We start from the raw sequence: 27166 nt of genomic DNA on the forward strand, positions 1-27166 counted from the left end.
CGTCATTGGTTCGTTCCTGGGATTCCACCCCCATCCCACCGTTGGACCAATTGCAGCTGCTCCGACAGAGAAACCCAGGCATAGGCCCGCCCCCTCGGCTCCTGAGCCAACGACAGCGTTCTTCCAGGCCACACCCTCCTTCTCGTCCATGCGGATCACCACGGAGACGCTGGGGCACGGCCTGTTGTTGCCAGGCAACTGGGCTGACGGAGTGGCTGTGGTGGCTGTAGGCTGGGCGGAGGCTGTCCTGCCAGGCAACTGGGCTGATGGAGTGGCTGTGGTGGGTGTAGCCTGGGCGGAGGCTGTCCTGCCAGGCAACTGGGCTGACGGAGTGGCTGTGGTGGGTGTAGGCTGGGCGGAGGCTGTCCTGCCAGGCAACTGGGCTGACGGAGTGGCGGGTGTAGGCTGGGCGGAGGCTGTCGTCATCCCCTCCTCTTCACCAGGATTTTTATCCTTCACTAAAACCAACGAGTCAAAACAAAAAGTCAAAATGAAAAAAGAAAAATAATAATAATACAAAAATAATAATAATAACCAGTAAGACGCCCAAGGGCGAGGTCGCGTGCACGCATCCGCCATTGTTGACGGCAGACAGATCGGCGAGCACTGGCGCTTCAGAATGGGGGGTCAGATCAACATGGAATTAATTCTGTACTGGCCATACAGTATATGGAGAGTGTCTTGAGTGTACAGGGTTTGATGAGGTCAGATATGGAGATCTAAGGGTGGCAGCGGGGCAGTGTCTTGAATGTACAGGGTTTTATTGAGGGCCCAGGTAGGGTCAGGCCTGTTGAGAACAGGGCTGCCGGACACGGCTGCACTAATAACTTTGGGCCAGGCCTGTCTAGAGTTTGAATGTACAGGTATCAGTCAAAAGGGAGACATCGTAGAGCAAGGATGGATGGGGAAGGATCAACATATGGAATGTCAGAACAGGTCAGCTCTATATATGGAGATCTAAGGGTTTGAGGTCAGATGTAGAGTTGCTGGCCAATATAGATGACATCAGGGATCTCCATATATGGGCTTAATATTGATGACATCAGGGATCTCGCTCATGTGATGTCACGAGGCATGACCATGGGTGACCAACCAACCAAACAACACACTGACGTGAAATGCACGATTTCATATCATAGTAAATGAGACCTGCGGTCGCAATAATAACCTTGTTCTTCCTTCTGGCCACCTCCTGCTTCCATCTTTCTCCTCTTTCCTCCAGGCTCTTTGTGTTCCTCTCTCCTCCTCTTCTCTCCTCCCCGGCTCCTCCTCTCTCCGGCATGGAGGAGGTGTGTTGCCATGGCGACGGAGGGACTCAGGATGTGAACGTCGTCGAGGCTAAACTGCAGATACACTCTGAAAGATGATTGGTTGAACTAATGTTACAGGCAATAAAAAACCCATAAGAAATGGTACAACATCTAGTGGTATGTGTGTGTGTGTGTACCTGTAGTGTGTGTGTTTGATGTATTTGTTGTTCTTCAGGTGTCTGACAGATGGGAAATCTGATTGGAGGAACTGTTCTGTTACCACGGTGAACTTCTGAACACACACCAGGGAGCCTGTAAAACACACACACACACACGCACACACACACACACACACACACACACAACACACGATAAGATGTATTACAGTGACAGTATTACATTTCATCGCATGGCGTTATTTAGCACAAACGGCAAAATCCGGTAAACCACTGTTGTAAGCAGATGTATAGAGCAGCTGCAGGAGAGTACAGCAGCTGCATGTCTCTCAGTTCAGTGAGTGACATTCTGTGATTATTTGCCATAAACATATTAAGAAATGTATAATTTTCGGCCAAAATGCAACAAGACATAGTTAACAGGGGGTGCACGGCCAAAAAGGTTTGGGGACCACTGCAGCCTAGACTGTCCATGGTGTTATAATCTCTCTCTCATTCTGTGTTTCTGAGGGAACACACCTTCTTCAATGTTACTTCTGAATAGAAACTGCAGGCGGTATGGGATGAAACCACTCTAAGAGCAGGACTAAGAAAACACGGCTCTATCTACAGGTGTGTGTGTGTGTGTGTGTATTGTACCTATCCAAGCGGTGTTGAACACTGCCCTCTGTACGCCCTCATCATCATCATCATCATCATGGCTGGTCTCCGTGACGACGCATGCCACCGCCCCCGTCTGGTCTCTCAGACACAGAGTGTGGTGTGACCAGTGTGTGCGTGATGGCGTGTGTTGTGGACTGTCTGTCGGAGTGTGCTGTGTGCGTGGTTGTGTGTGTTCTTCTGAACAGTGAGCGCGTGTTGGTAGGTCCAGAACTCCCACTAAAACCAGGGGCCTCTGTCTCCTAGGAACAGATCGACAAAACATTTACAACTTTTCATGTAAGTGAAAGTGCTTCCATCAACTCCGATTTTGGAGTGAAATCACTTGCTCTGTGTTGTTTGTTTAGAGCGGTGGTTTTCGAAATGGGTTCCGGGGACCTGCAGGGGTCCTTGAGGGGGTTCCAGGGGGATCCACAGCTACTGTAAATGATTCATTTTGAACCAAATGGAGTTAAAATGTGGGAATTAATTAGGGGGGCCTAATTAATACCAAACATTGGGTTCCATAACATGGACATTTTGAAAAATGTTGTTGTCAGTCTTTTGGCAGCCGAATTCAAGAGCTTTTACAACCGTAGAATGCGTCGTAGAATCAAAATGAATCGTTAAGGTGAATTGTAAACCAATCGAATCGTGAGGCCAATGAAGATGCACAATTTGAAGTTCAGAAGCCCTGACAGTTTAGTTTAGTTTATTTCGATCATCGTCAACAGTGCAACATAAATCATTACATTTCACATTACATCAAACATTTCTTTTAGGTTTGAACGAAAAGGCATAGGCCGAAGCTCAAAGCTTATTAATGCCTATCCTTTGTACATGTCAGTTTACTTTCTAACATTTGTAAACGATCATAATGAATGATCCCACTATATAATTATTCCATTTATACATTCAACCCATGCAGAGCCATAGAGTATAGACAGAGTTACGCAAACTTCATGGGGACAGTCCAATGGCGGCTCTTCTACATAGATGTTTGTCCCTATTTGAAGGCTTCAAATAACATAAATCCAAGAATTCATCCTTATACCTCCAAGCACAGTATTATTTACCTACTTATTACACAGCTTGGTTGAATGCTTGATTCTGATTGGTCAATCGCCAAATTCAGCAGTCTGTTATTTCTGGATAATGACCGCTCCGCTCTATAACAGACCAATGCCTAATCAAACCCTCGGAGCACCTGCTGTGTTTGATTTACTGCTGTTTCAAACATGACAGCCATGTAAACACAAACACAATGTCATTTACAGCTAAACATTGCTCTCAAAAATGTTTTGGAAACATTTGAGCGAGGAATAGACGATGCAGTAACCGAAAATGTATTATTTAATTTGACCAACTCACTTCCTTGTTTTCCGACTGTGCTGCCCTGGCCAGACGCCGGCCAGCACGACACAGGAAATACCTCGTTTTGTTGCGCTTTGGGTCAATTTATTAATTTATGTATTAAAGTAGCCGTGTAATAAGCGGGATCATTCATGGCTATAACCACTTATCTATAAACAATAACCACTCAGCCATACATTATCCCTTACATATATGTCACATGCATGCATGCATACATATACCATGGATATATACACCATGCACAGATGACACCCATGACAGACAGACATGGGTGAAAAACATAACCTCCTTTCCTGACCATCTAGCTGTGACAATTACCTATTTCCCTGTGCTGTGCGGTGCGACCAGGAGAGGGCAGCGTTGAGTTCAGTCTGACACAGACTGGACGCTCCAGCAGGGGGCACCAGAGACACACCCTCCGACTGGAAGAGCGACACACACCGTCTGACACTCACACACTCACACACACTGCCATACACACAGTACTGACAGACAGACAGACAGACAGACAGACAGACAGACAGACAGACAGACAGACAGACAGACAGACAGACAGACAGACAGACAGACAGACAGACAGACAGACAGACAGACAGACAGACAGAAACATAACGAGTGACAACCATGCATGGTCGTTGGTCGTCATATCTTAGTCAATCACTAGCATCAAGCAGAATCTGAAGAGGTGAGTCTTCAGATTACGGCAAGACATTGGGAATGAGTATCACTGTGTGTGTGTGTGTGTGTGTGTGTGTGTGTGTGTGTGTGTGTGTGTGTGCACGTACCTGACTAAGCAGACAGCTGTGAGGCTCGTTCAACATCTCTTCGTAGATGTCTCTCCTCTTCTCTCTCTCTCCACTCCACACACACTCTAGAAGACAGTGTGACATCACACACACTCTCCCCTCTCTCACCAGAGTAGGAACTAGGCTGGAGACACAGACACAGACACAGACACAGACACAGACACAGACACAGACACACAGACAGACAGACAGAATATATTTAGCATCCATGTCAACAGTTAAGTTGGAATCTCTGAACCAATTTCTTTCATTCTGTATGGCTGTAGGTGCATGCCTGTGTCACAGGCAATGACATAATTTGTAATGAGTTAACTGATCTGTAACACGGTCTCTGTCTGACATTATGCTGCTGTAAGCTTATTGATCCCAATTTGTAAAAAAAACAAACAGAAAAACAACACCTGTCTCTGAGCTGATTGATCACATGACTCAGCCAGAGGTATTGAGCCACGGTCAGGTTCTTCTCCAGTAGTAACCGCGGCAACGCCCCGTCGTCACGGTTACCAGTGACCCCCGACCCTGTCGACCTGCTGAAGGTCGTGACCTTTAGACTGGTGCGCAGACAGGCGCAAAGCATGCTGGGAGATGAGTCAGGACAGGGCCGGTACAGGAAATGCACGTCATAGAGCTAATGAGGAGGAAAAAAATGTATTACTGCGTAATAAAAATCAGACCCGTCTGAAGTGAGTGGTACTGTACTGTACTGTACTGTACTGTACTGTACTGTCAAGCCCTCCTCCCTGGCCTGTGTGTTAATCTGTGCAACAGTGACACTTGATGGTGAACAAACGCTATAACGCTATTTTCGTGCTAGGACACAGGGACACAGGGACAGACCCAGCCACACACATTTCCGTGCTCGGACACAGGGACACAGGGAAAGACCCAGCTACACACATAGTAGGAGTGGTTGCACCACTCAAAAACTATAGGCTATTAATAGTAATACATTTTCTTTTTACGTGCTGCATAGTTTTCAGAAAGTCTACGAACATATTTACAGAAATAACGCCTTTGTGCATTCACAATGCTGTGCGGCAACACAACACAGTTCCTGTGTTGAACGCCTTCCCGGGAGACCTAAACGGGCGCAAAGTACGAAAAGCACAAGTATGTGTCTCTCTCACCTCTATCGTGTCTCCTTGTCTCAGGCTCCGCCTCAGAGTCGGCTGAAAGGCGAGGCAAAGTCCCACCTTCCCATCAATCACATAGAGCCCCGCCCCCTCGTTCACAACCTCTGTGACAACGCCCTATCAGAGAAGAGGGGAATCAGGACTGTAACCATGGTGGCCGTGAACAGTAAAATACAAATATACATAAACCCCTAAAAGGACCTCTAATACTGCTGGTTTTATGTCCTACCAGGACCTCTAGTACTGCTGGTTTTTATCCTACCAGGACCTCTAGTACTGCCGGTCTATTATTGGTTTACACATCTGATTCAACCAATCAGAACACAACATTTCCTCACCTGGTAACTGATCACCTTCGACTGTTTGACCCTCACCGCTGCTTGGACGCTCTCTGGCCCCGCCTCCTCTGAAGCGTCAACAATGTTTGGCATCGCTGGCGCGTCTTGTGTGTCTGTGTCTGTATCCATTTGTGTGTCTGTTTGCGCGTCTGTGTGTGTGCCCGTGTCACATTGATCAAGGCCCAGCTCCACCAGACTGAGCGAGTCTTCCACGTAGGTGTTGTGTGTGTTGTGCGCGTGTGTGTGCTGTGTGTGTACGTGTGCGTCTGGTGACAGTATGTGCAGCGCTGACCGGTCAGTCGTACACAGGATCCGGTTTCCTTTCCAGCTCCGTAACGCACACACACGAAGAGCGGACACACACACACTCTGGTCCACTGAGAGACAATCTCTCCACCACAAACAACTGGACTCCTGAGAGAGAGAGAGAGAGAGAGAGAGAGAGAGAGAGAGACTGAATTATGAAAGTTAAAGTGGTTAAGTGTCTGCGGCCTTTGTGAATATTGAACCAATGAAAAGTAGTGTGACTAAATAATAACTGCATTGGATCACATGTTCTGTTTGTCCATTTTCTGAAAGGAAACGGCTTTGGACATACAAGGTTGACACACACCGGTTCACGTCTCGGGTCCCGGTGGACCTTCAAAATAAGGGTTTGACTGAAAAACACTGGCAGTTTTGGAAGGATTCATTATACCTGGCAGTGAATGTGTTAAGAAGGAGAGATGTGTAGATTGAATTTACGCCATCTCCCTTGCAAGCACACACACATACAATTTACAATTTACAATTTAGGCATTTAGCAGACGCTCTTAATCCAGAGCGACTTACATTAGGCAGGAACAAAAGTATGGGAATACATCACATATATAAAATGCATTTATCAAGAAACATGCGTAAGCTAAGAACGTAACTAGAACATATCTATATAATGACACTATACATATTAACTATACATATATACTATACTATGCTATACATATGTAGGCTACTATGACATGCTATAAGTCTGTTTCAAATGCTATCTAAGTCTAAAAAGTGAAAAAATCTAAATATATATACACACACACACACACACACACACACACACACACACACACACACACACACACACACACACACACACACACACACACACACACACACACACACACACACACACACACACGCACACGCACACGCACACACAGTACTCACAGTACTCACAGTGACCAGCACAGACAGCGTGTGTGTGTTTGTGTCATCTGTCAGTCTTAGGATGAAAAAGGAGTTTCCACAAATCACCAGCAGTGGGAGAAGTGAGCGCACTGTTCCTTTAACATGAAGACGAAGTCCTCTTTGTCTAATAGAGAGAGAGAGAGACAGACACAGAGAGAGACGGTAAATTCTAGTTTGTGAACAAAACACGGTTCATGTGAAATCAATCTGGGAACCCATCAGCAAGCAGCAATAAGCGCCCTCTGCTATCTGTTTCTTTGGATTTGCCTTGGGGGGGTGCTGCCCAACAGAAGGATGTTGGCCCGTTTGGTCCGTACTAGGGATGGGAATTATCAATTAATTCATTCATTGATACGTTTTGATAACCTTACCGATCGATTAACCGGCTAGTTGATAAATGAAAATAATATCTGAGAATCCTAGTTTCCCTCAATGTCCAAGTTTACATTTTGCTGATATACAGTATTACAGTATTTGACCTATATTTGAGATACAGGGCCAGGCAATGGCATCTTTGTATGAGGAATATGAGGAATCTTGTCACATGCACGCACGCGCACACACACACACACACACACACACACACACACACACACACACACACACACACACACACACACACACACACACACACACACACACACACACACACACACACACACACACACACACACACACACACACACACACACACACACCTGTTAGATAAACATTCTGTCGCTTCTCTGACTCCCATGGCTCCACTAAGCTCCACCCCTCGAGGTTGAACAGCCAATCCGCCCTCGCGGTCAGACAGCAGTGGCAGGGGACTGCCAATGAGCTCCAGGTAGCCTCCAGCCTCCTCCTGGTTGTGCTGCGGTGCATTGTGGGGGATGTAGTTCCAGTGAGGCAGGAGGAAGGCACGATTTAGCCAGAGAGGAGAAAAACTCACACACTAGAGAGAGAGAGAGAGAGAGAGAGAGAGAGAGAGAAGCAGACATTAACCAATCTACTGCCAGAGTAAATCAATAAAACAGCCCTTGCCAGTGATTTCAGCCTTTTTAAGTGTAGTCCAGCTATTTTTGACATTTCTAAATGTCCATCCAAATCAATTATTTAACCAATTGAATATTATTTTATAATAATTTTTAAATGAATCAATTAGTTGACAGTTGACAAATTGACAGTTCTTCAAACAACATATTTGATCAATGCAAAGCTAAAAAATAGGTCAAAACATGCTTTTAAAATCATTAAGATCTCTACAATATATAGTGACAGACAGACAGACAGACAGACAGACAGACAGACAGACAGACAGACAGACAGATTACCTCACACCGCACCGCCCCGCTTCCGTCTGTCAATCTCCACTCTCTGCCCTGCCCCTCTCTCAGACAGCCAATTAGCAACAAGTTGACCCGAGACAGGGCCTTACAATTGGCCAGGGTTAATGACTCCGCCTCCCTCACCCAGGCTCTATGCTGATTGGTGCCCCAGGATAAGTTGCTAACACAGGGCACATGTTGCCTGGCAACCAGCTCAGAAACAGGCAACAGCCTAGCAACCACAGATTTCACACACACACACACGCACGCACGCATGCACGTGCGCGCACACCCGCGCACACACACACACACACACACACACACACACACACACACACACACACACACACACACACACACACACACACACACACACACACACACACACACACACACACACCAAATAAACTAAATTAGGTGTAATTATAAATTACAGTGTGCGTGACTCACAGTAAAATTTCAGTTACAGGGAAATTCAAATAAATTGTTGTCATTTTCAATAATATATAGCAATAACTAACCTTCTGAGTTCCTAATTCGTTTTGAAATGTCATTTACCACGGTTAATTATTTGCATTATTGAGGACCAATAGAGTAAAAAGACGTCCTGACATCCCCTGGGTCACGGAAGTATATTTTCTATTGAAAATACCATAGAGTAGGGTCGTCTTAGCATCATGCCATATAAGAGCTGTTGTCCAAAAGAAATGTCTGTGTTTGAACAAAATAAAATTCATTCTTAATTAATACCGGGATGTAGCGTTGGAAACTACAGTAGGAAATCACAGGAGTCACCGTCCCCACTGAAGAACGTCATGCTCAGTCAAAACCATTTACGAGATTCTTTAGATTTGGTGACATTAGTTATCAGAGTGTGTTATTTTGTTTATTTCATGAATCAAACTGAGAACTGAGAAGTGACAAGTCCACTCACCTACAGAAAGAATAAATCCAGTGCAACACAACGTGAAGCTGATTATGTGATGCAGTCTTTGGGTTATTTTTTAAGCCTGAGAATTGTAGTCATTTTGTAGGCGGCGACTTATCTTCTTGACTTCTTACTCTTTGGATAAATTAGATTTAGTACCGTCAGTTGATGCGTCATATCCATATGAGTAAAATCTCTGGGCTCATTCATTTTGTTTACTTTTGGAACACAGTTCTTATATAACGTGATGCTGGGCAGGCCCTCGTATTTTCAATGGAAAAAAGTTTGATTATTATTATCATTATTTTATTTTTGTTTCATAGGTAGGAGACAGGAGCGTGTGTGTGTGATGCCACCTACCTGTAGCTGAGAGGTAGTGTGTGTGCGTGAGCTCCAATGGTCTCCTGTATCCTGGTCACCAAGCACACACAGGCGTCACAAACACGCTCTTCTGCACAGAGCTGTTGGCCAGACACACACTCAAACAGCTCCTTTAGCCAATCACGCTCCTGGAGAGGAGAGACACCAGCTGTTATTTTAACACACCGCTTCTCAAATAGAAGATCGGACCCAGTTTTGGGACAGTTTTGGACCCATTGTTATCAGCCATGAGTTACTATACCTTCATTTTTTGTATCCTGACCTACATTTTGTTTTTTAAATTATTATTATTATTTCAAAAACAATTCAAAACATGTCCCCCCAAAAAGTCACTATAATTTAATTTTAAATGTTTCTATACCAGTAGTGCTCAAACTTTTTCCAAAAATGATACATGTTTGGCCACCAACCCCCATGTCCAATCTCAAAACATTTTGTTCCAGGGACCCCACAGAAGCAAAGAGTTGAGTTAAAAACGTTTTAACACACACATTTTCGCAATTTTTCAAAAATAGCAGGCACTCTGCAGTCGGTGCAACACATCCCATGATGCACTACAGAGCTTGTATATCTGCTATATTTCAATAGCTAAAGTATAAAAGAAAGTGATTAAGAGCTACACAGATGCGTTCGAGGTCTCAATGGGTTAACACACTGGTTCTCAAAGTGAGTATGATATGAATCTGCAAATCGTGACCAGCAACTAAAACCAGCCACGATGCACTTTTTCCTCACATAGTATCCAAAAAGGAAAGGTCAGGCCCCCGGCCTGCTCTCAGATGTTTTATTTTTTAGCGGGCAAGAGAATATAACTGACGGGTTGAGGTCATGTAATACAGTACATCAGAAGTTCTCAATGTGGGGGTGCTGGAGCCTGGGACCCCCTGGGTCTTTGAGGCAAAATTAGAAACAGCAAACCTATTTTATATTTCGACTATTTTTTTATTTTGATTTTTTTCCACGGCCAAATAGTCTACATCAATTTGGGGTCCTTGCTGTCCTTGAGAACCACTGCTAAAGACTACTACTACTGGTGTTATTAAAGTAAGCAATGTACAATGTCACAGATTAATTGTGACCTGAGGTAAAAAAAAAAAAAAGAAGCTTGTCAGTTCAACTGTTGATATTGGGTGACATTTTAATGTGAACATAAGTTACATTAAGTAGTCTAAATAAAAGTATAAATACTATAGTGCAGTGGTTCCCAGCCAGGGGTCCTTGATAGAGTTCCAGGGGGTCCCCAGCTAAATGATAGTTTGGAACCAAATGGACCCTTATGAGTCTGTAACTCTGAGAGACGGTGTACAAATCTGTACACTCTCAGAGTTAAATTAACATTGATTGATTCACAATATAAATTGGGGTCTCCGAGATAGAAATGCCATTAAATGGGGGTCCGTAGCCTAGTGCATGTCAAACTGGGGGGTCCTTGAAATTAAAAATGGTTGAAAATCACTGCTAGTAGAGCCAAAAAAATCTTCTCTTATGGGTCCATGGCATATCTCTTCAAATGGGGGTCCGCGGGCTAATTAGTGTCAATTTGGGGGTCCTTGATGAATTGAACATGGTGGACCCTCTTGTAAACAAGTGTAATGCTTAATTGGGTCGTCCACTCACAGTTAACAGCCTTTGTATTGAGTTTGTGCTTGAAATGTACTGTAATTCTGCAAACTGTTAATAAATATTTCAATCAAAGGGTTTGGGAACCTGTACGAGTACTCACGGCTTCACTCTTGTCTTTAAAGTGCTTCATAAAGTCCTCCATTGTGTCTCACGTGACGCGTCACTCGCGTTACATTAGATATTGCATTATGTTGTGAATTTATTGCACACGTTACAATCAGTATTCCGTTATTTTATGTATTGATTTGGTGTTGTAAATGTAAACAAACATCACTGCGGATCGGTGCGGATCCCGCAATTCTGCCGGCACTGTTATTTTGGCAAATCTAGTGAGCAAATATAAGACTTCCGGTGGACGATCTCTTCAAAATAAGAGTAACCTCTAGAGTATTGAAAAAAAGTTTAATTTGCACATTAAAACTACAAATGAAGCATTTAAATGATGCTATATGATGCTATAAGACACACATTATGTTTCTGTGTAAAAATAAGTAATTAAAAAGTTATCTAAATGGATAAATGCTATTCACTGGAGTGCATGGACTTTATAAAGTGGACACTGGACAAAGATCCCTGCTATGTATCGACTAGTGTGACATATGCACATGTCCGGGGAGACCTCCTCTACAACACCACACTGTCCGCTAAGCAGCAGAGGTGTAAAACAAAAATTGGCACGCCATACAGCGAGGTGAAACGTAAAGAAATGTCCCATTTCCAGACTAAAGTCAACTAAAGTGGACACTGGACAAAAATCCCTGCTATGTATCGACTAGTGTGACATACGCACATGTCCGTGGAGACCTCCTCTACAACACCACACTGTCCGCTAAGCAGCAGAGGTGTAAAACAAAAATTGGCACACCATACAGCGAGGTGAAAGGTCAAAAATATCCCATTTCCAGACTAAAGTCAACTAAAGTGGACACTGGACAAAAATCCCTGCTATGTATCGACTAGTGTGACATATGCACATGTCCGGGGAGACCTCCTCTACAACACCACACTGTCCGCTAAGCAGCAGAGGTGTAAAACAAAAATTGGCACGCCATACAGCGAGGTGAAACATAAAAAGATGTCCCATTTCCAGACTAAAGTCAACTAAAGTGGCTAAAGTAGCCTGCTGTGTCATTTGATTCATTTGTCGCGATATGCCATTTATGATCTTTAAGGATGTACACTGACACATATGGTGACCTGTCGAAAAATACACACATACTGGCCAAAGTATATTCATTGTGGTGGTACAGACAGGAGAAATTGAACGTTTTTGGAATTTTTGTGCCAGCTTTTAACTGAATTACTTCATATGTTGATAAGCTCTTTTCCTGCTGACATGTTTCACATTGTTCAGATTGAGCAGGTAATATTTGTGCAATTGTGTCTAAGATGCCTTTTTGTGACACTTCAAGTGGCTGCACTATGTATTGTGACATGTTCTTTGTAGATGGTAAGGCCTTGTCACCACATTGAGTACAACTATACAGACTAAGACTTTTAAGGCAAAGCAGGTCATTTCCAAGGAAAGGAGGCAGAAGTGTGTATTCTACAAAGCTGTTTAATATGGTGCATACGTCTGTCCTAGAAAATTGCTGAGACACTAATGACACTGATGTGTTGGCTAAATTGAATTTCTCAAGTGCCCGTCTAAATTGTGTGTCCTCCTGCGCGGCTGCTTCTTCAAGCCGTGTATGACATTTTTTGAAAGCAGATGTCTGTTGTAGAAATGTTAGAATTGGTAATGGTATGGCTTCACACATATTGTGATTTAGACTTTCATTGCATAAAACCACATCATCATCATCATCTTCCAAATTGTCCTCTGTTATTGTTCTGTTATTATGCTTGTCTATTGTGGTGCCAGCATCACATCACATTTCACATAGAAATATAAGCACCCATTTACTTTTGACTCTCGCACAGCATTTGCTGCTGGTAAGATTTGTATCATTGTGTCATTTGCTTTAATTACAACATTATCATAAATCAAGTTTGCCCAAAAGTGTCCAGCTTAGTTGACTTTAGTCTGGAAATGGGACATTTTTTTATGTTTCACCTCGCTGTATGGCGTGCCAATTTTTGTTTTACACCTCTGCTGCTTAGCGGACAGTGTGGTGTTGTAGAGGAGGTCTCCCCGGACATGTGCGTATGTCACACTAGTCGATACATAGCAGGGATTTTTGTCCAGTGTCCACTTTAGTTGACTTTAGTCTGGAAATGGGATAGTTTTTGACCTTTCACCTCGCTGTATGGCGTGCCAATTTTTGTTTTACAACTCTGCTGCTTAGCGGACAGTGTGGTGTTGTAGAGGAGGTCTCCCCGGACATGTGCATATGTCACACTAGTCGATACATAGCAGGGATTTTTGTCCAGTGTCCACTTTAGTTGACTTTAGTCTGGAAATGGGATGTTTTTTGACCTTTCACCTCGCTGGTGTGCCAATTAAATTTTTACACCTCTGCTGCTTAGCGGACAGTGTGGTGTTGTAGAGGAGGTCTCCCCGGACATGTGCGTATGTCACACTAGTCGATACATAGCAGGGATTTTTGTCCAGTGTCCACTTTAGTTGACTTTAGTCTGGAAATGGGACATTTTTTTATGTTTCACCTCGCTGTATGGCATGCCAATTTTTGTTTTACACCTCTGCTGCTTAGCGGACAGTGTGGTGTTGTAGAGGAGGTCTCCCCGGACATGTGCGTATGTCACACTAGTCGATACATAGCAGGGATTTTTGTCCAGTGTCCACTTTAGTTGACTTTAGTCTGGAAATGGGACATCTTTTTATGTTTCACCTTGCTGTATGGCGTGCCAATTTTTGTTTTACACCTCTGCTGCTTAGCGGACAGTGTGGTGTTGTAGAGGAGCTCTCCACGGACATGTGCGTATGTCACACTAGTCGATACATAGCAGGGATTTTTGTCCAGTGTCCACTTTAGTTGACTTTAGTCTGGAAATGGGATAGTTTTTGACATTTCACCTCGCTGTATGGCGTGCCAATTTTTGTTTTACAACTCTGCTGCTTAGCGGACAGTGTGGTGTTGTAGAGGAGGTCTCCCCGGACATGTGCGTATGTCACACTAGTCGATACATAGCAGGGATTTTTGTCCAGTGTCCACTTTAGTTGACTTTAGTCTGGAAATGGGACATTTTTTTATGTTTCACCTCGCTGTATGGCATGCCAATTTTTGTTTTACACCTCTGCTGCTTAGCGGACAGTGTGGTGTTGTAGAGGAGGTCTCCCCGGACATGTGCGTATGTCACAGTAGTCGATACATAGCAGGGATTTTTGTCCAGTGTCCACTTTAGTTGACTTTAGTCTGGAAATGGGACATTTTTTTATGTTTCACCTCGCTGTATGGCGTGCCAATTTTTGTTTTACACCTCTGCTGCTTAGCGGACAGTGTGGTGTTGTAGAGGAGGTCTCCACGGACATGTGCGTATGTCACACTAGTCGATACATAGCAGGGATTTTTGTCCAGTGTCCACTTTAGTTGACTTTAGTCTGGAAATGGGACATTTTTTTATGTTTCACCTCGCTGTATGGCGTGCCAATTTTTGTTTTACACCTCTGCTGCTTAGCGGACAGTGTGGTGTTGTAGAGGAGGTCTCCCCGGACATGTGCATATGTCACACTAGTCGATACATAGCAGGGATTTTTGTCCAGTGTCCACTTTAGTTGACTTTAGTCTGGAAATGGGATGTTTTTTGACCTTTCACCTCGCTGTATGGTGTGCCAATTAAATTTTTACACCTCTGCTGCTTAGCGGACAGTGTGGTGTTGTAGAGGAGGTCTCCCCGGACATGTGCGTATGTCACACTAGTCGATACATAGCAGGGATTTTTGTCCAGTGTCCACTTTATAAAGTCCATGCACTCCAGTGAATGGACTTGGGCACTCCAGTGCATGGACTTGGGCATTTATCCATTTAGATAACTTTTTTACGTTATTTAATTACTTATTTTTACACAGAAACATAATGTGTGTCTTCACAATAACTGTAATGTAATAACAATACTAATAATGTAATGTAATAATTATTTAATTAACCACGCTTTTATTCTGAAAGCAACCGGATGTCTTAAATTTGCTAGCTCTCAAACAGGAAGTTCTAGATTTGCCAAAAGAACGGAGCCCAATCTGCCTTCAAAACAAACCCATTTCCGGTTCCGTCCTACAACAAGTTAAACAACGGTGGCCGAAGAGGTTCTAAAACGCCCACCAAGGTGGTAAAAGAGAAAAAGTAGCCTGCTCACATTTTGCACTTGTATAAAAAGTAATAATAATACTCTACTCCGTTACAAATAAAAGTCCATAATTCAAAATGTACGTACCTGAGTAAAAGTACAAAAGTGTTGGCATCACAATGTACTTAAAGTAGTACATGTAAAAGTACTATTATAAGCAGAATGTCCCGTTTCAAGTTTTCAAATGTATTAAAAAAAAACTTTTGGAAATAGCAGGTCTACGACTACGAGCATATCACGTTCATGTTCACGTTCATAAAAATATTGTTTAATTATATATACTTCGTCGTACTGCGGTCGGTGTCGCGTGCCGACCATAGATCATAGAGTATATAGATAGCAGATATACAAGCCCACAGCACGTCACATCCGCGAGGTGTTGAGGGTTTATACTCTATGGGGCTTATATAGCTGCTGTGTTCCGGAGCGCCACACCGTCGTACGATGAAGAACAAATGAGATACGCCGGCAGTGGTCACGTGTACACATCCCATGATGCACTGCGGCGTGCTGCGTAGAGAAAATAGACCACAATAACGCACAAATAAAAGGTGTAGCAATTACACCATAGAAAGATATCGTATCATAATCGATAACCACACGGTATATGTGTATAAATGAGTTTTGTGTAGTATTATTGTTTTGCACCGTCAACGTTATGTCATTGCTCCGCAGTCACATAGGCCGGCCGGGACCCTGATTCCGTCATTCTTGCGCAGCGGCAGTATCTTAGCCAATGAGGTTTTAACCGAGGCGAGATTATTGCTAGTTGAAAACTTTACCCAATACCCCGTCATTGGCGACTTGCAATATAGTCGGCAATGACAATTTTTGACGGTCTCTACGGAGACTCTTTAATTGTTAAATACAATCATTATTTGATATTAAAATATCAAAATTATCAATAATGTACGCTTTGCATCCATGATGCACTGCGGCATGTTACATTGAAAATATATCAGAAACTTGTTGAATAAAAGACGCCGTGGACAAATTAAACATACACCCATGTCTAAATAAGGACAGAATTAACATGGCGTCAGCTTTGCGCAGTGGCAGTATCGTAGCCTATGAGGTTTATCCGAGGCGCGATTATTGCTAGTTGAAAACTTTACCCAATACCCCGACGGGACGACTTGAAATATAGTCGGCCTTGTCAATTTTTGACGGTCTCTACGGAGACTGATCTACTTGTAAAATGTTAAATGAGTGCAACTTCAATAGCCTACAATAGATAATGGGATATTGCGAGCCTCAGTGGTTCCCAGACATTTTCATGCCAAGGACCCCCAAATTGACACGAATTAGCTCCGTTAGAAAAGATATGCCAGGGACCCCCATAAGAGAAGATTATTACGGATCTACCAGTGATTGTTTGACATCCATTAGGCTATGGACCCCCATTTAATGGCATTTATATCTCTGGGACCCCCAATTGATATTGTACAATCTTATTAACTCTTTAACTCAGAGAAATCCCACCCAGGAGATTTCAAGGCCCCAACAAAAACTTTGTACTTTGTCATCAACCATCAAAGCCACATCATATTATTTTCAACATTTTTGAATATTTAAAGCAAATTAAAATTATAAAGGCATACAAGTGAGGTTTAAAAGTAAATATTTAAATGTTTCAACTTAAGCCCATTGATTTGGGACGGTAGCTCGGGACTGGGCAATAGTATACTATAGTCTCAACGTTGTCCATATCACACTTTGTAATATACTGAATACTTTTAAAGAGTCTATGTCTTCTAGTGTAATATTAATAGGTATTGAGATTAATTGAACATGGTGGACCCTCTTGTAAACAAGTGTAATGCTTAATTGGGTCGTCCACTCACAGTTAACAGTCTTTGTATTGAGTTTGTGCTTGAAATGTACTGTAATTCTGCAAACTGTTAATAAATATTTAAATCAATCAGATTCAGATCATGTGTCATGTTTGCTTTATTGGGCGCAGTTACTGACGCTGGCCACACGATGGAAGTAAATTACTTTGACTTAAATACTGTGTGTGTGTGTGTGTGTGTGTGTGTGTGTGTGTGTGTGTGTGTGTGTGTGTGTGTGTGTGCGTGTGTGCGTGTGTGCGTGTGTGTGTGTGTGTGTGTGTGTGTGTGTGTGTGTGTGTGTGCGACTGCGTGCGTGCGTGCGTGCGCGTGATTCATGTGATTCAATCAAATGCGCAGCGTGATAGTCTGATTGGGCTGGCTTATCGACACTACTACACTACTGGAAACGAGTCCCTTGGAATTTTTGTGTTATTACCTTAAGTTGTTACTGTTTGTGTTTACAAACTGTTCATAAAGTACTCAATAGAAAAAAGAAAAACGTTTTGCGCAGCTACAGCGATCATTACGGGACACGGACACCGTCACGTAGTAGATACAGCTGCCCGGGTTGCGGTTTTCTTTCTTCCTGCTGCATTTCTTTCGAAATAGAAATGAAGCACGAACTCCGGGCAATGTTGCATGGATAGATCCGTTTATAGGTTGTTATTAGTAGTAGTCATTTGATATAGTTAACCAGCCTGCTCTGGTAACTATCTGTTTATAACGGTGTTGTGAGGTTGGTAACAGCAGCGAACCAGGCAGTATGGCTGCTAGGAAACGCACCCATCCGTGCATGGAGGGAGTCCCGGAGGAGGACGGGGTGCTCTCCGCCTCCCAGTCCCAGAAAAAACACGCTAAAGACAGACACAACGGTAAGAAGCACATCGCTGCCCTGGTGCTGGCCAGGGGGGGAAGCAAGGGCATTCCCCTGAAGAACATCAAGATGCTGGCTGGTGTCCCCCTCATAGGATGGGTGCTGAGGGCTGCTGTAGACTCCAACATGTTCGACAGGTTAGTAACAATTTACTGGATTGCCTACATTAATATTACATTATTGATTGCATTGTAAGTTTGTGACATGATGTGCGGGGATTACTTTTAAAACCCAACAATGCCCACAACAATTATTCATTCATGAGCCCACACCCCCTTTTGGATTCCAGGAAGTGATCTATTAAATATTTGGTTAGGTTAGGTGTTACTTTGGATGAAGTCCCACAGAGCAGTGGTTCCAATCCCAGAGGTGAGAGTGTATAGCATGTAACTAATTGGTCCATTTTGTATGCTCTCACAGTTAAATTAACACAGAGGATTTTACTGTGTAGATTGGGGTGACAGAGATGAGAAAATGGTATCAAATGGCCTGGGGGCCTGTGGCTTAAATAATGTTCCTTAAAATCGAAGAGGTTGAGAGTCACTGAGCCAGCCACGCTGTAAAAACTTCCATTATTGCCTGATCCATTATACTGTATGTATATGAGGGGATATATTTGAACAGACTCAGAGCACCAATTAGACCATGTGTGTTACATGTGTTTTAGCCTTTGGGGAGGCTCTCCAGGTTGCAAAATGTAGATAATGCATTTATTACTGTCAATATGTTGTGAAAGCAAAATATAAACATAGTCACCCCCACAAAATAGTGTTATTAATAAGTGTTTGGGAGCTTTAAACCTGTGTTTTAACCTCTCATAATCACTGCATTGTTACTGGACCCACAAATGTACTCTGTGCTTAACTGTAATGTTGTCATATACTTAATTGCATTGCTAGATATGAATTAATTAAAAATAATGTCTTGTCCTAGTGTGTGGGTGTCAACGGACCACGATGAGATAGAGAAGGTAGCCAAAGCCTGGGGGGCCAAGGTTCACCGCAGGAGCCCTGGAGTATCCAGAGATTCATCCACTTCACTGGAGACCATTCAGGAGTTTGTCAGGCTCAATCCAGGTATGTGCACACACTCATGCATGCACACACGCACGCTATCAAGTGGTTCCCATGTATTTGGCCACAGAGTCCCCCATTTGAAAATAATTTGTGCCAGTAACCCTCTAAGTTGGCATCCTTTCTGAGCAAACACTCAAACCTTCTGAGCGCAACATGAGCAAAGTTATTTTGAGCAACATAAGACGAGTGCACACTGTGCAGTGTGTACACTGACTGTGGTCATGTCAAGTTATGGCTTATTCAAATCACAGATGTAATAGCGGTTGAACTACTTTTACCCATTTAGGACGGGAACCCCCTTTGGGTTTTTTTTTTACCCCTCAAGAGGGGAACCCATTTTGGGGTTCTGGTTGTTATGTACAGTATATAGCAACATAACATGATTTTGAATAAATATTTTTCAGAAAACTTAGGTCAGGAGGCGTTTAGAAAGTACTATATGTCAGTTAAATTAAGAGAAAAAAAAGTGTATACACATTATTACACAGTATTATATGAACACATATACAAGAATAAATGTTGACAACATTTGTGCATAAATATACAATACAATAAATATGAGAGAACAAAATAACAATGTACGGACATATTGACAAATGTGTAAAGAAGGTTAGCCCTGGCTAAGAAGTAACAGGCATGAATAAAAGACAGTCCAACAGAATATGTATATATGTAGGAGCACTGTCTACTCTGTACTGTATGTGCCGAGGTCAATAATGTATGCTTGTATATGATTTGTTTGGGATGATTATTTTGGTCAATGGCAGAACAATTATGAAATCCCAGGCAAAAACAACCATTCATATTGGCCATGATCCAATTCCACGCAGGCTTGCTGGTTTGAATTGGAATGCCACCTGGGGAGCAGCACAATGCAAATTAGCATAGGAATGACCCTGGGAAGCATGTCAATGGTCTGGGTGTTACCTGCTGCTACCATCACAGCTAAAACAATATGAGATAACAGCATTGAGGCGCCAAGAGGGGGACAAAAGACCAAACCATTTCCACACAGAATATGTAAGGTATAAGAAAAGAAATCTGAGAAAAAGGAAGTTGAAGGAACTGAACAGGACAGCTTCTTTTCACAGCATTCAGCAAGCAAGCACCGTGCAGAAAATACTGAACATGTCATGAAGGACATGTTACCGGGAAGGTTGTGTGTTCCTTTCACACACATGAGTTTGTGTTTTCTCAAAGTTCTGATCAACAGTGATATAGATGACCACCTTGTGGCAACCAGTTGTTGATTGACAGATGTTATCAGGGGTTCCCAAACTGTGGTGCGTGCAAAATCTGGTAAAACACTGTTGTAAGGAGATGTATAGAGCAGCTGCGGGAGTATACACAGCAGCTGCATGTCTCTCAGTGCAGTGACATTCTGTGATTATTTGTCATAATCATATTAAAAATGTATCATTTCCGGCCAAATACAACAAGACTTGAGAGTTGGGGGGTGCGTCAGCTAGGTCAGGATGTAACGGGGTGCACAGCCAAAGAAGTTTGGGGACCACTGGTCTATATGATACTGTATAGCTCCCAGGTTTAAGGTCTACTTTGTTGTCGTATAGTTACTTTGTATCACATACTCTAATTCGGTAGCCATTTCTCCTGAATCAGAATCCGCTTTATTGTCACATCACAGTTTTACAGGTAAATAAGTGTGTGAAATTAGTTTTTGTGCATAGTTCTGTCATTGGTTAACAAACTAGGGTTAATGTCGCTTACTCTGATCTTGTACTTTGTAAGTTGTTCAACTTGTTCTAGATAAGAGTGTCTGCTGAATTCCTGAATTGTAGATGTTCCCTCCAAAAATCTGTAAAAGATCATCGCAGCTAAAATATTTTCCTGGTAGCAGTATAATTTTAGTATTACACTCTTACACATAAATAGCACATAAAATCTGCTATTTGGTGTCCTATCTTTATTTCCTAAACTCTCACCAGGATATAAACGCTCCGTCTGTGACGTCGAGAGTTTGTTTGCTGTAGTGACATCATGTGTTGACTTGTAGGTTGGTGGCCAGGCTGGTTCATTGTGCCCCAGTCTGCTGTGCATACAAGCAGTGACTCACTTATTCAACCCTGTATTCCATGACCTGTTACTGACTAAGCTTCCCATGTACAATGCCCCATTTAGATTTCGCTCTGTGACGTGTTGTTAGATATGTTCTTTTTCTCCAGCAAGTGACAGCATTGTGCAATGGAGTATACATTGAGCTTAAGTTATCACTTAAACCATAGACTTTGTTGACCGAGGGGGTCCACTAGGTCCCCTTTTTCCCCTCTACATCAGATGTCTTTGGCGAAAATAGCAGATGTACAAGTTCACAGCTTGTTAGATCGGCAATTTTCGACAAATGTTCTCATCGGAATATAGACACTATGGGTTCATGTGGCAAGGTAGTTATATCACACCATGTTGGAATACGTATGATTAAATGGTTAAGAGTGATAAAGCACGTCTTGAGAAGCAGCTACAGTGATTTCCGACCAACCACCTTGATCAATTCAATTGATTTTATTAGCTTTTTTCCCATGTATTTCAATTCAATGATGATGCATCATGCATCATTTTGATCTCAAACTTATGAGGAGAATGATTTCTTACTTTTTTGTCTCTCCAGAGGTGGATGTGATCTGTAACATCCAGGCGACGGCTCCGTGCCTCCATCCGTTCCATGTGAAGGAGGCTGTGGAGATGATCACGCTGCAGGGATGTGACTCCGTGTTCGCTGTGGTCCGGCGACACCAGTTCCGCTGGCAGGAGGTCAAGAAAGGATGTACGTACACACTATTCTTGATTGACGTTTTAATTGACAAGAACACAAGTATATATTTGTACGTATCTGTTAAAAGGATGAAACACAAAAGGAGATAAGTGAGCCTATTTCCAGTGTGTGTGTGTGTGTGTGTGTGTGTGTGTGTGTGTGTGTGTGTGTGTGTGTGTGTGTGTAAGCTGTTCCATTTAATTAGCATAAATCTTGATATTTGTTTGAATAGTAGTTCCCAGTATGTCACAGTTTATATAGACATAAGACTTCTATTCAACCTGGGTGTAAGTTAGGGTTGCAAAAATCCATGTCTTTGGGCTGTGTGTGTGAGACTGTGTGTGTGTGTTTGTGAGAGACTGTGTGTGTGTGTGTGTGTGTGTGTGTGTGTGTGTGTGTGTGTGTGTGTGTGTGTGTGTGTGTGTGTGTGTGTGTGTGTGTGTGTGTGTGTGTGTGTGTGTGTGTGTGTGCGTGCGCGTTCATGCAGTGTTGTTCTTCAAAGTGTATAAACCTGTTCCCCCTGGGCAGGAATGACAGTAATTAGAGGGCCGGAACAGCTGCAACAAAAAGGAAAGCTGTCATCATTATAGTGCTTTTCAAGTGTTTGCTGTTAATTAAATTTAATTCTGAAATAGACCTATTTAAAGCAGTTATTTGTGTTATGTGTAACCTTACGATTTATCCTCGCTGTTGTCCCTATAGCTGGAGAGACGACCAAGCCACTGAATATAAACCCTACCAAAAGACCCCGGCGCCAAGACTGGGATGGGGAACTGTGTGAGAATGGATCCTTCTACTTCGCCACCAAAGACCTCGTACTGAACCAAGGAGCACTGCAGGTGACTGACTTGAATTGTCATTGAATCGCCCCATCTCTATTTGGAACAACATTGGTATTATCCTGCTGTGTAGATGGTTTTCACGCTTGTTTGTCTGCTATTAGAAGAATAGAATTTGGTGTGTTTATCCAACTGTCTGTTGTCTTCCGCTCTCCCCCGTTCATTACCGTGTCTGCAGGGTGGTAAGGTCTCCTACTATGAGATGCTGCCAGAGTACAGTGTGGACATCGACGTGGACATTGACTGGCCTGTAGCCGAACAGAGGGTCCTCAGGTGGGGAAGACTAACCACACATACACATTAATGGGAGACAGAGACAGAGAGACAGAGAGAGAGAGAGAGACAGACATATTGTACATATTTTTAACCTAAACGTAACTTATGTGAGTGGTTCTCATCCATTTTTATGTCAATTTATATGTAGGCTAATTTGGTTCTCATACGTACATGTTCATGTCAAGGCCACCCTAATTTATATGTAGCCTATTTAGCAGTGGACTCCTATTTTAAGTTTTGTGTTTAGAGATGATTACAAAGCTCAGAACATGTTACGTCACGTCACATCTCTCTCTCTCTCTCTCTCCCCCTCTCTCCCACCCCCCCCTCCAGGTACGGTTACTTTGGGCGAGACAAGCCCGAGGTGGTGCGTCTGTTGTTGTGTAAGGTGTCTGGCTGTCTGACAGACGGCCAGATGATTGTGTCTGGGTCCGGAGAGGAAATGATCTCCATCAACACCAGAGACACCATGGGCTTACGCATGCTCAACAGAGAAGGAGTGGAGGTATAATAATTATCTTACTTTAGCCCTCGTTAGGATGACCGTCTTGCGACTGGAAACAGTACAGATAGTCAGGGTATATTATCAGAATAATGTCAAATCTGGGAACAAATTTCTTAACAAGAAAGGTGTCTACTAACATATCCCACATTGATTTCTATTCAACCACCCTAGGGGAATTTCTAACAGCTGCTGAAAGTTGGGGTACCATCAACAACCAATATAAGGCAAAATGTTCTAAATTTCATTATGCTTTAAGTAGCATGTGACATGGGGGTGACACTAGGGGGTTCTGAATCCATTCCAAGCATTAGTTTTGCACAAAAACACTCCTTGGCTATGGTCGAATTTAGCCCAAGGAGTGTTCTTTGTGCAAAACTAATGCTTGGAATGGATTCAGAATCATGAAAACCCCCTAGTGTGACACGTCACATGCAAGTAATGAAATTTAGAACATTTTGCCTTATATTGGTTTCAGCAGCTGTTAGAAATTCCCCTAGGGTGGTTGAATAGAAATCAATGTGGGATATGTTAGTAGACACCTTTCTTGGTAAGAAATGTGGCCTACCGGTATATTACTTTCAGCAGCTGTAAAAAATTCCCCTAGGGTGTGGGATATGTTAGTAGAGACACCCTTACGAACACATTGGTGAAGAAAAATCTCAGTAAGAAATGTATTCCCAGATTGTATTAATATCCCCTGACTAAGAGCCAAATCATAGGTTGCAACCACAAGGTGTATAATTCACCATTGAACATACAAAACAGGACAAGCACATCATGTAGCTCTTCCCCTCCGTACACACACACCTCTGTCAACTGGCAAGTTGGCAGCCTTTTATGCTCAGCTGAGCTAATGAGCCAGCCTGGACTATACCATTAGAAGGGTGCATTCTAAATCTAGCATTCAATAAATAGCACAATAAGGAGCACAATAAATACATAAATAAACATACAATAAATACATCAATATCCACAGGTAATTAAACGTATATTAAAGTATAATAAAAGTCCATGAATTACTACACAATATAATAACTGCAATAACTTTACCCTACAAACATAAATTAGCAACTGCACATCACATTGTCACATTGGTTAGGTGAGCATGTTTACATGACAAGAACATGATAAACATCTATGCAACCACTGAAAACTACTTTTATTATTGTAATTCTCGATAACCGGGACAATTTTGTAGTAAATGTTGAAAACAGGCATATTATTATTTTAGAGGGATTTGTAGGGACTCTGGACACGCAGCTTGAAATCAGGGAAATCCCGGTCTTGTCACCCTACCTACAGCAAAAGAAGCATATCTATAAGCTCTGTAACGCGTTGCAGTGTGACATGTTTGTGACATTTTTACTTTCCCATTGGTGTGCCTTAATTGGACACAAACCATTTAAAATAGAGAGAAAGCACGTTGATTATAATTCCACCTTTCCTTTTTATTTACTTACGGTTGTTACTCTTTACCCCCCACCAGGTGGTGCTGTTGAACTCCAGCGAGGACCCCATGAGCAAGGCATTGTGTGACACAGTGACCAAGAGAACGGGCTGCCAGGTCAAGCAGACTGGGGTGGAGCTGCTGGGGGACATGAAAGGCATGCTGGAGGAGAGAGGCCTGGACTGGAAGGAGGTGGCTTATATGGGTAAACAGTTATTAAATGTTTACGTGAATTATGTATTATTTTATTATTATATTATATTAGGGCTCGACTTGAAGAAGGTGGCTTATGTGGGTAAAGCAAGTTGTTAAATATAGATGTTTATATGAGTAAGAGCTGTTTATCAGCTCATCCAGCAGGCTGCTACCTCAATACATTAGAGCCAGGACGATTCTGTCAAAAATGGAGAAATGTTCTACTCAATTTGATTAATGTTTCTGTTTGAGACCATTTAACTTCTAACCCTAAAAAAATAACACAAACTGGACTGTATCTTTTTAACTTACGTAAGCTCTTACGTAAGCTCTATTAAAAACATTGTAGTTCTGCTATTTTAGAAAACCTTAGGAATTCTCACATTTAACGGCATTCCCACAATAGGGATGCCACCTTGAGTGGTTAAAATCGGGACACACAATTGTATCACTGAAAAAGTTAAATATTGGCAGACATATTGGTTTGGCTCTTCTAACCTGTGCTGTCTCCCTCCTCTTCTTCACAGGCAACGATGAACCGGACGTAGAGTGTCTGATCCTGGCAGGTTTGAGCGCGGTGCCGCGGGACGCACCGGTGCTAGCGGTCAACGCCGCAAAGTACAGCTGCCACGGCGCCGGGGGCGTGGGGGCCGTCCGGGAGTTCGCCGAACACATCCTACTTCTCAAGAAGAAGGCCAAGTCTCAGATGGAACAGGACCGCATCAACCGATTTTAAGTACCGGACGGTAAAAAACAATCCTGACCGGTCTGAGTCTCAATCAACAACACCACAATGCAGTATAGTATACCTTATCTCCACATTATCGGTCCTCGCATTGCTTCTTAAACATTTTCATGTCAAGGATCCCAAAAGGCATATGTTTCTACATGAAACCCCATATACCAGTTGACATACAAGTATCACAATTCAGTTCATAGGAATAGGCAGCATTTTGATTACCACAGAGATGGTAAGGCGTATCAGAGCTATGATAATGTTGTTAATGTGAAAACCACAGATTTTGGAAGTCTGCATCTTATTTATTCACATCCTGGTCTGCAGTGCATTGTCTGTGTTGAGGAACTCTTCCAAAGATACAGAGAGTAGGCCTTGTATGCACGCTTAGTTCAGCCTACACTAAATGATACATTTTAATAATTTATTTTTTACATTATTAAACCATTAGACTGCTGGTATAATATACTGACACTTTATTGGTACAGGTTTTCTTTTCAAAGGCTGTGAACATGCACATTTGATTCAATTCTGTTGTATGTAGTTTCTGAATTGTTATTCAGTGTTGGTAGAGATTTGTTTAGCTTTTTAATCTCTGTAGTTCTGTACTCTTCTCTTTTCATTAAGTTAAATCTGTGGTTTTAATTGTTAATGTCATCAAAATAAGCCCCATGTGAGATTCATGATGGACTGTGATGGACATTGAGTGCAATATTGTAATGTTTCAAGCTAAAATCCATGGAATACAATGGTGTTTTCAATGAAATTGAAAGGCTCCGAATGGTTCTTTTGTGAGCATTCAGATACAGTTTGAAGACATCCACAGTCACACATACCTTCATTCAGGTCACATTCACATGGCCTGAACATATTACATCTGATCCTACTGGCTTATATTTTAATTCTAGTGGAGGGCAGTATTGCCATTGTAGGAGTTCAGAGAATTAAGACATGTATTGTCAACAATTTAAGTAATACGCTGACATTTATCATATTCAGCTGGAAGAAGTGAACAAACCTAACATTCAGGGCTGACCTTGCATAATATGAAAGGAAAGACAGAACTATACACAACATTAATGGAAAATCTACAGTATGTATTGTATACTGTAGAGCAGGTGTTCCCAAACAGTGGCGCGTGCAGTCCTTGTGGTGCGTGACATGAAAAGGCTAATGGCGTTTATGGTGTTTGATTGAA

The 27166-nt window shown here is 42.6% G+C and overlaps 2 protein-coding genes across 4 annotated transcripts in view; one reads left to right on the forward strand and one right to left on the reverse strand.

Moving 5' to 3' along the window:
- Positions 1–11470, reverse strand: part of ctc1 (CTS telomere maintenance complex component 1) — an 18505-nt gene extending 7035 nt beyond the window's left edge. For 2 of the 3 annotated variants that reach the window (XM_079494301.1, XM_079494303.1), the window contains exons 1-14: positions 11274–11470; positions 9530–9678; positions 8248–8473; positions 7633–7868; positions 6914–7058; positions 5717–6130; positions 5373–5495; positions 4647–4873; positions 4225–4369; positions 3758–3924; positions 2066–2328; positions 1448–1562; positions 1169–1356; positions 1–458 (exon numbers count right to left, since the gene is read on the reverse strand). The exon at positions 1–458 is cut by the window's left edge and continues 33 nt beyond it. In XM_079494301.1, coding sequence (XP_079350427.1) covers positions 1–458; positions 1169–1356; positions 1448–1562; positions 2066–2328; positions 3758–3924; positions 4225–4369; positions 4647–4873; positions 5373–5495; positions 5717–6130; positions 6914–7058; positions 7633–7868; positions 8248–8473; positions 9530–9678; positions 11274–11315 — 2898 coding nt within the window. In that variant the 5' untranslated portion in view covers positions 11316–11470. The remainder of the gene's footprint in view (positions 459–1168; positions 1357–1447; positions 1563–2065; positions 2329–3757; positions 3925–4224; positions 4370–4646; positions 4874–5372; positions 5496–5716; positions 6131–6913; positions 7059–7632; positions 7869–8247; positions 8474–9529; positions 9679–11273) is intronic. The other variant, XM_079494302.1, reaches the window with a different exon arrangement.
- Positions 11471–17879: 6409 nt separating this feature from the next.
- Positions 17880–26862, forward strand: cmasa (cytidine monophosphate N-acetylneuraminic acid synthetase a). Its single transcript, XM_079494883.1, has 8 exons — positions 17880–18261; positions 19058–19200; positions 21827–21982; positions 22673–22809; positions 22988–23082; positions 23419–23590; positions 25077–25242; positions 25760–26862. The coding sequence occupies exons 1-8, from the start codon at positions 18014–18016 to the stop codon at positions 25966–25968; spliced, it is 1326 nt and encodes a 441-aa protein (XP_079351009.1). The 5' UTR covers positions 17880–18013; the 3' UTR covers positions 25969–26862.
- The last annotated feature ends 304 nt before the right edge of the window (positions 26863–27166 follow it).

Source organism: Electrona antarctica (genome assembly GCF_951216825.1).
Source record: "Electrona antarctica genome assembly, chromosome: 23".
Taxonomy (NCBI): Eukaryota; Metazoa; Chordata; class Actinopteri; order Myctophiformes; family Myctophidae; genus Electrona; species Electrona antarctica.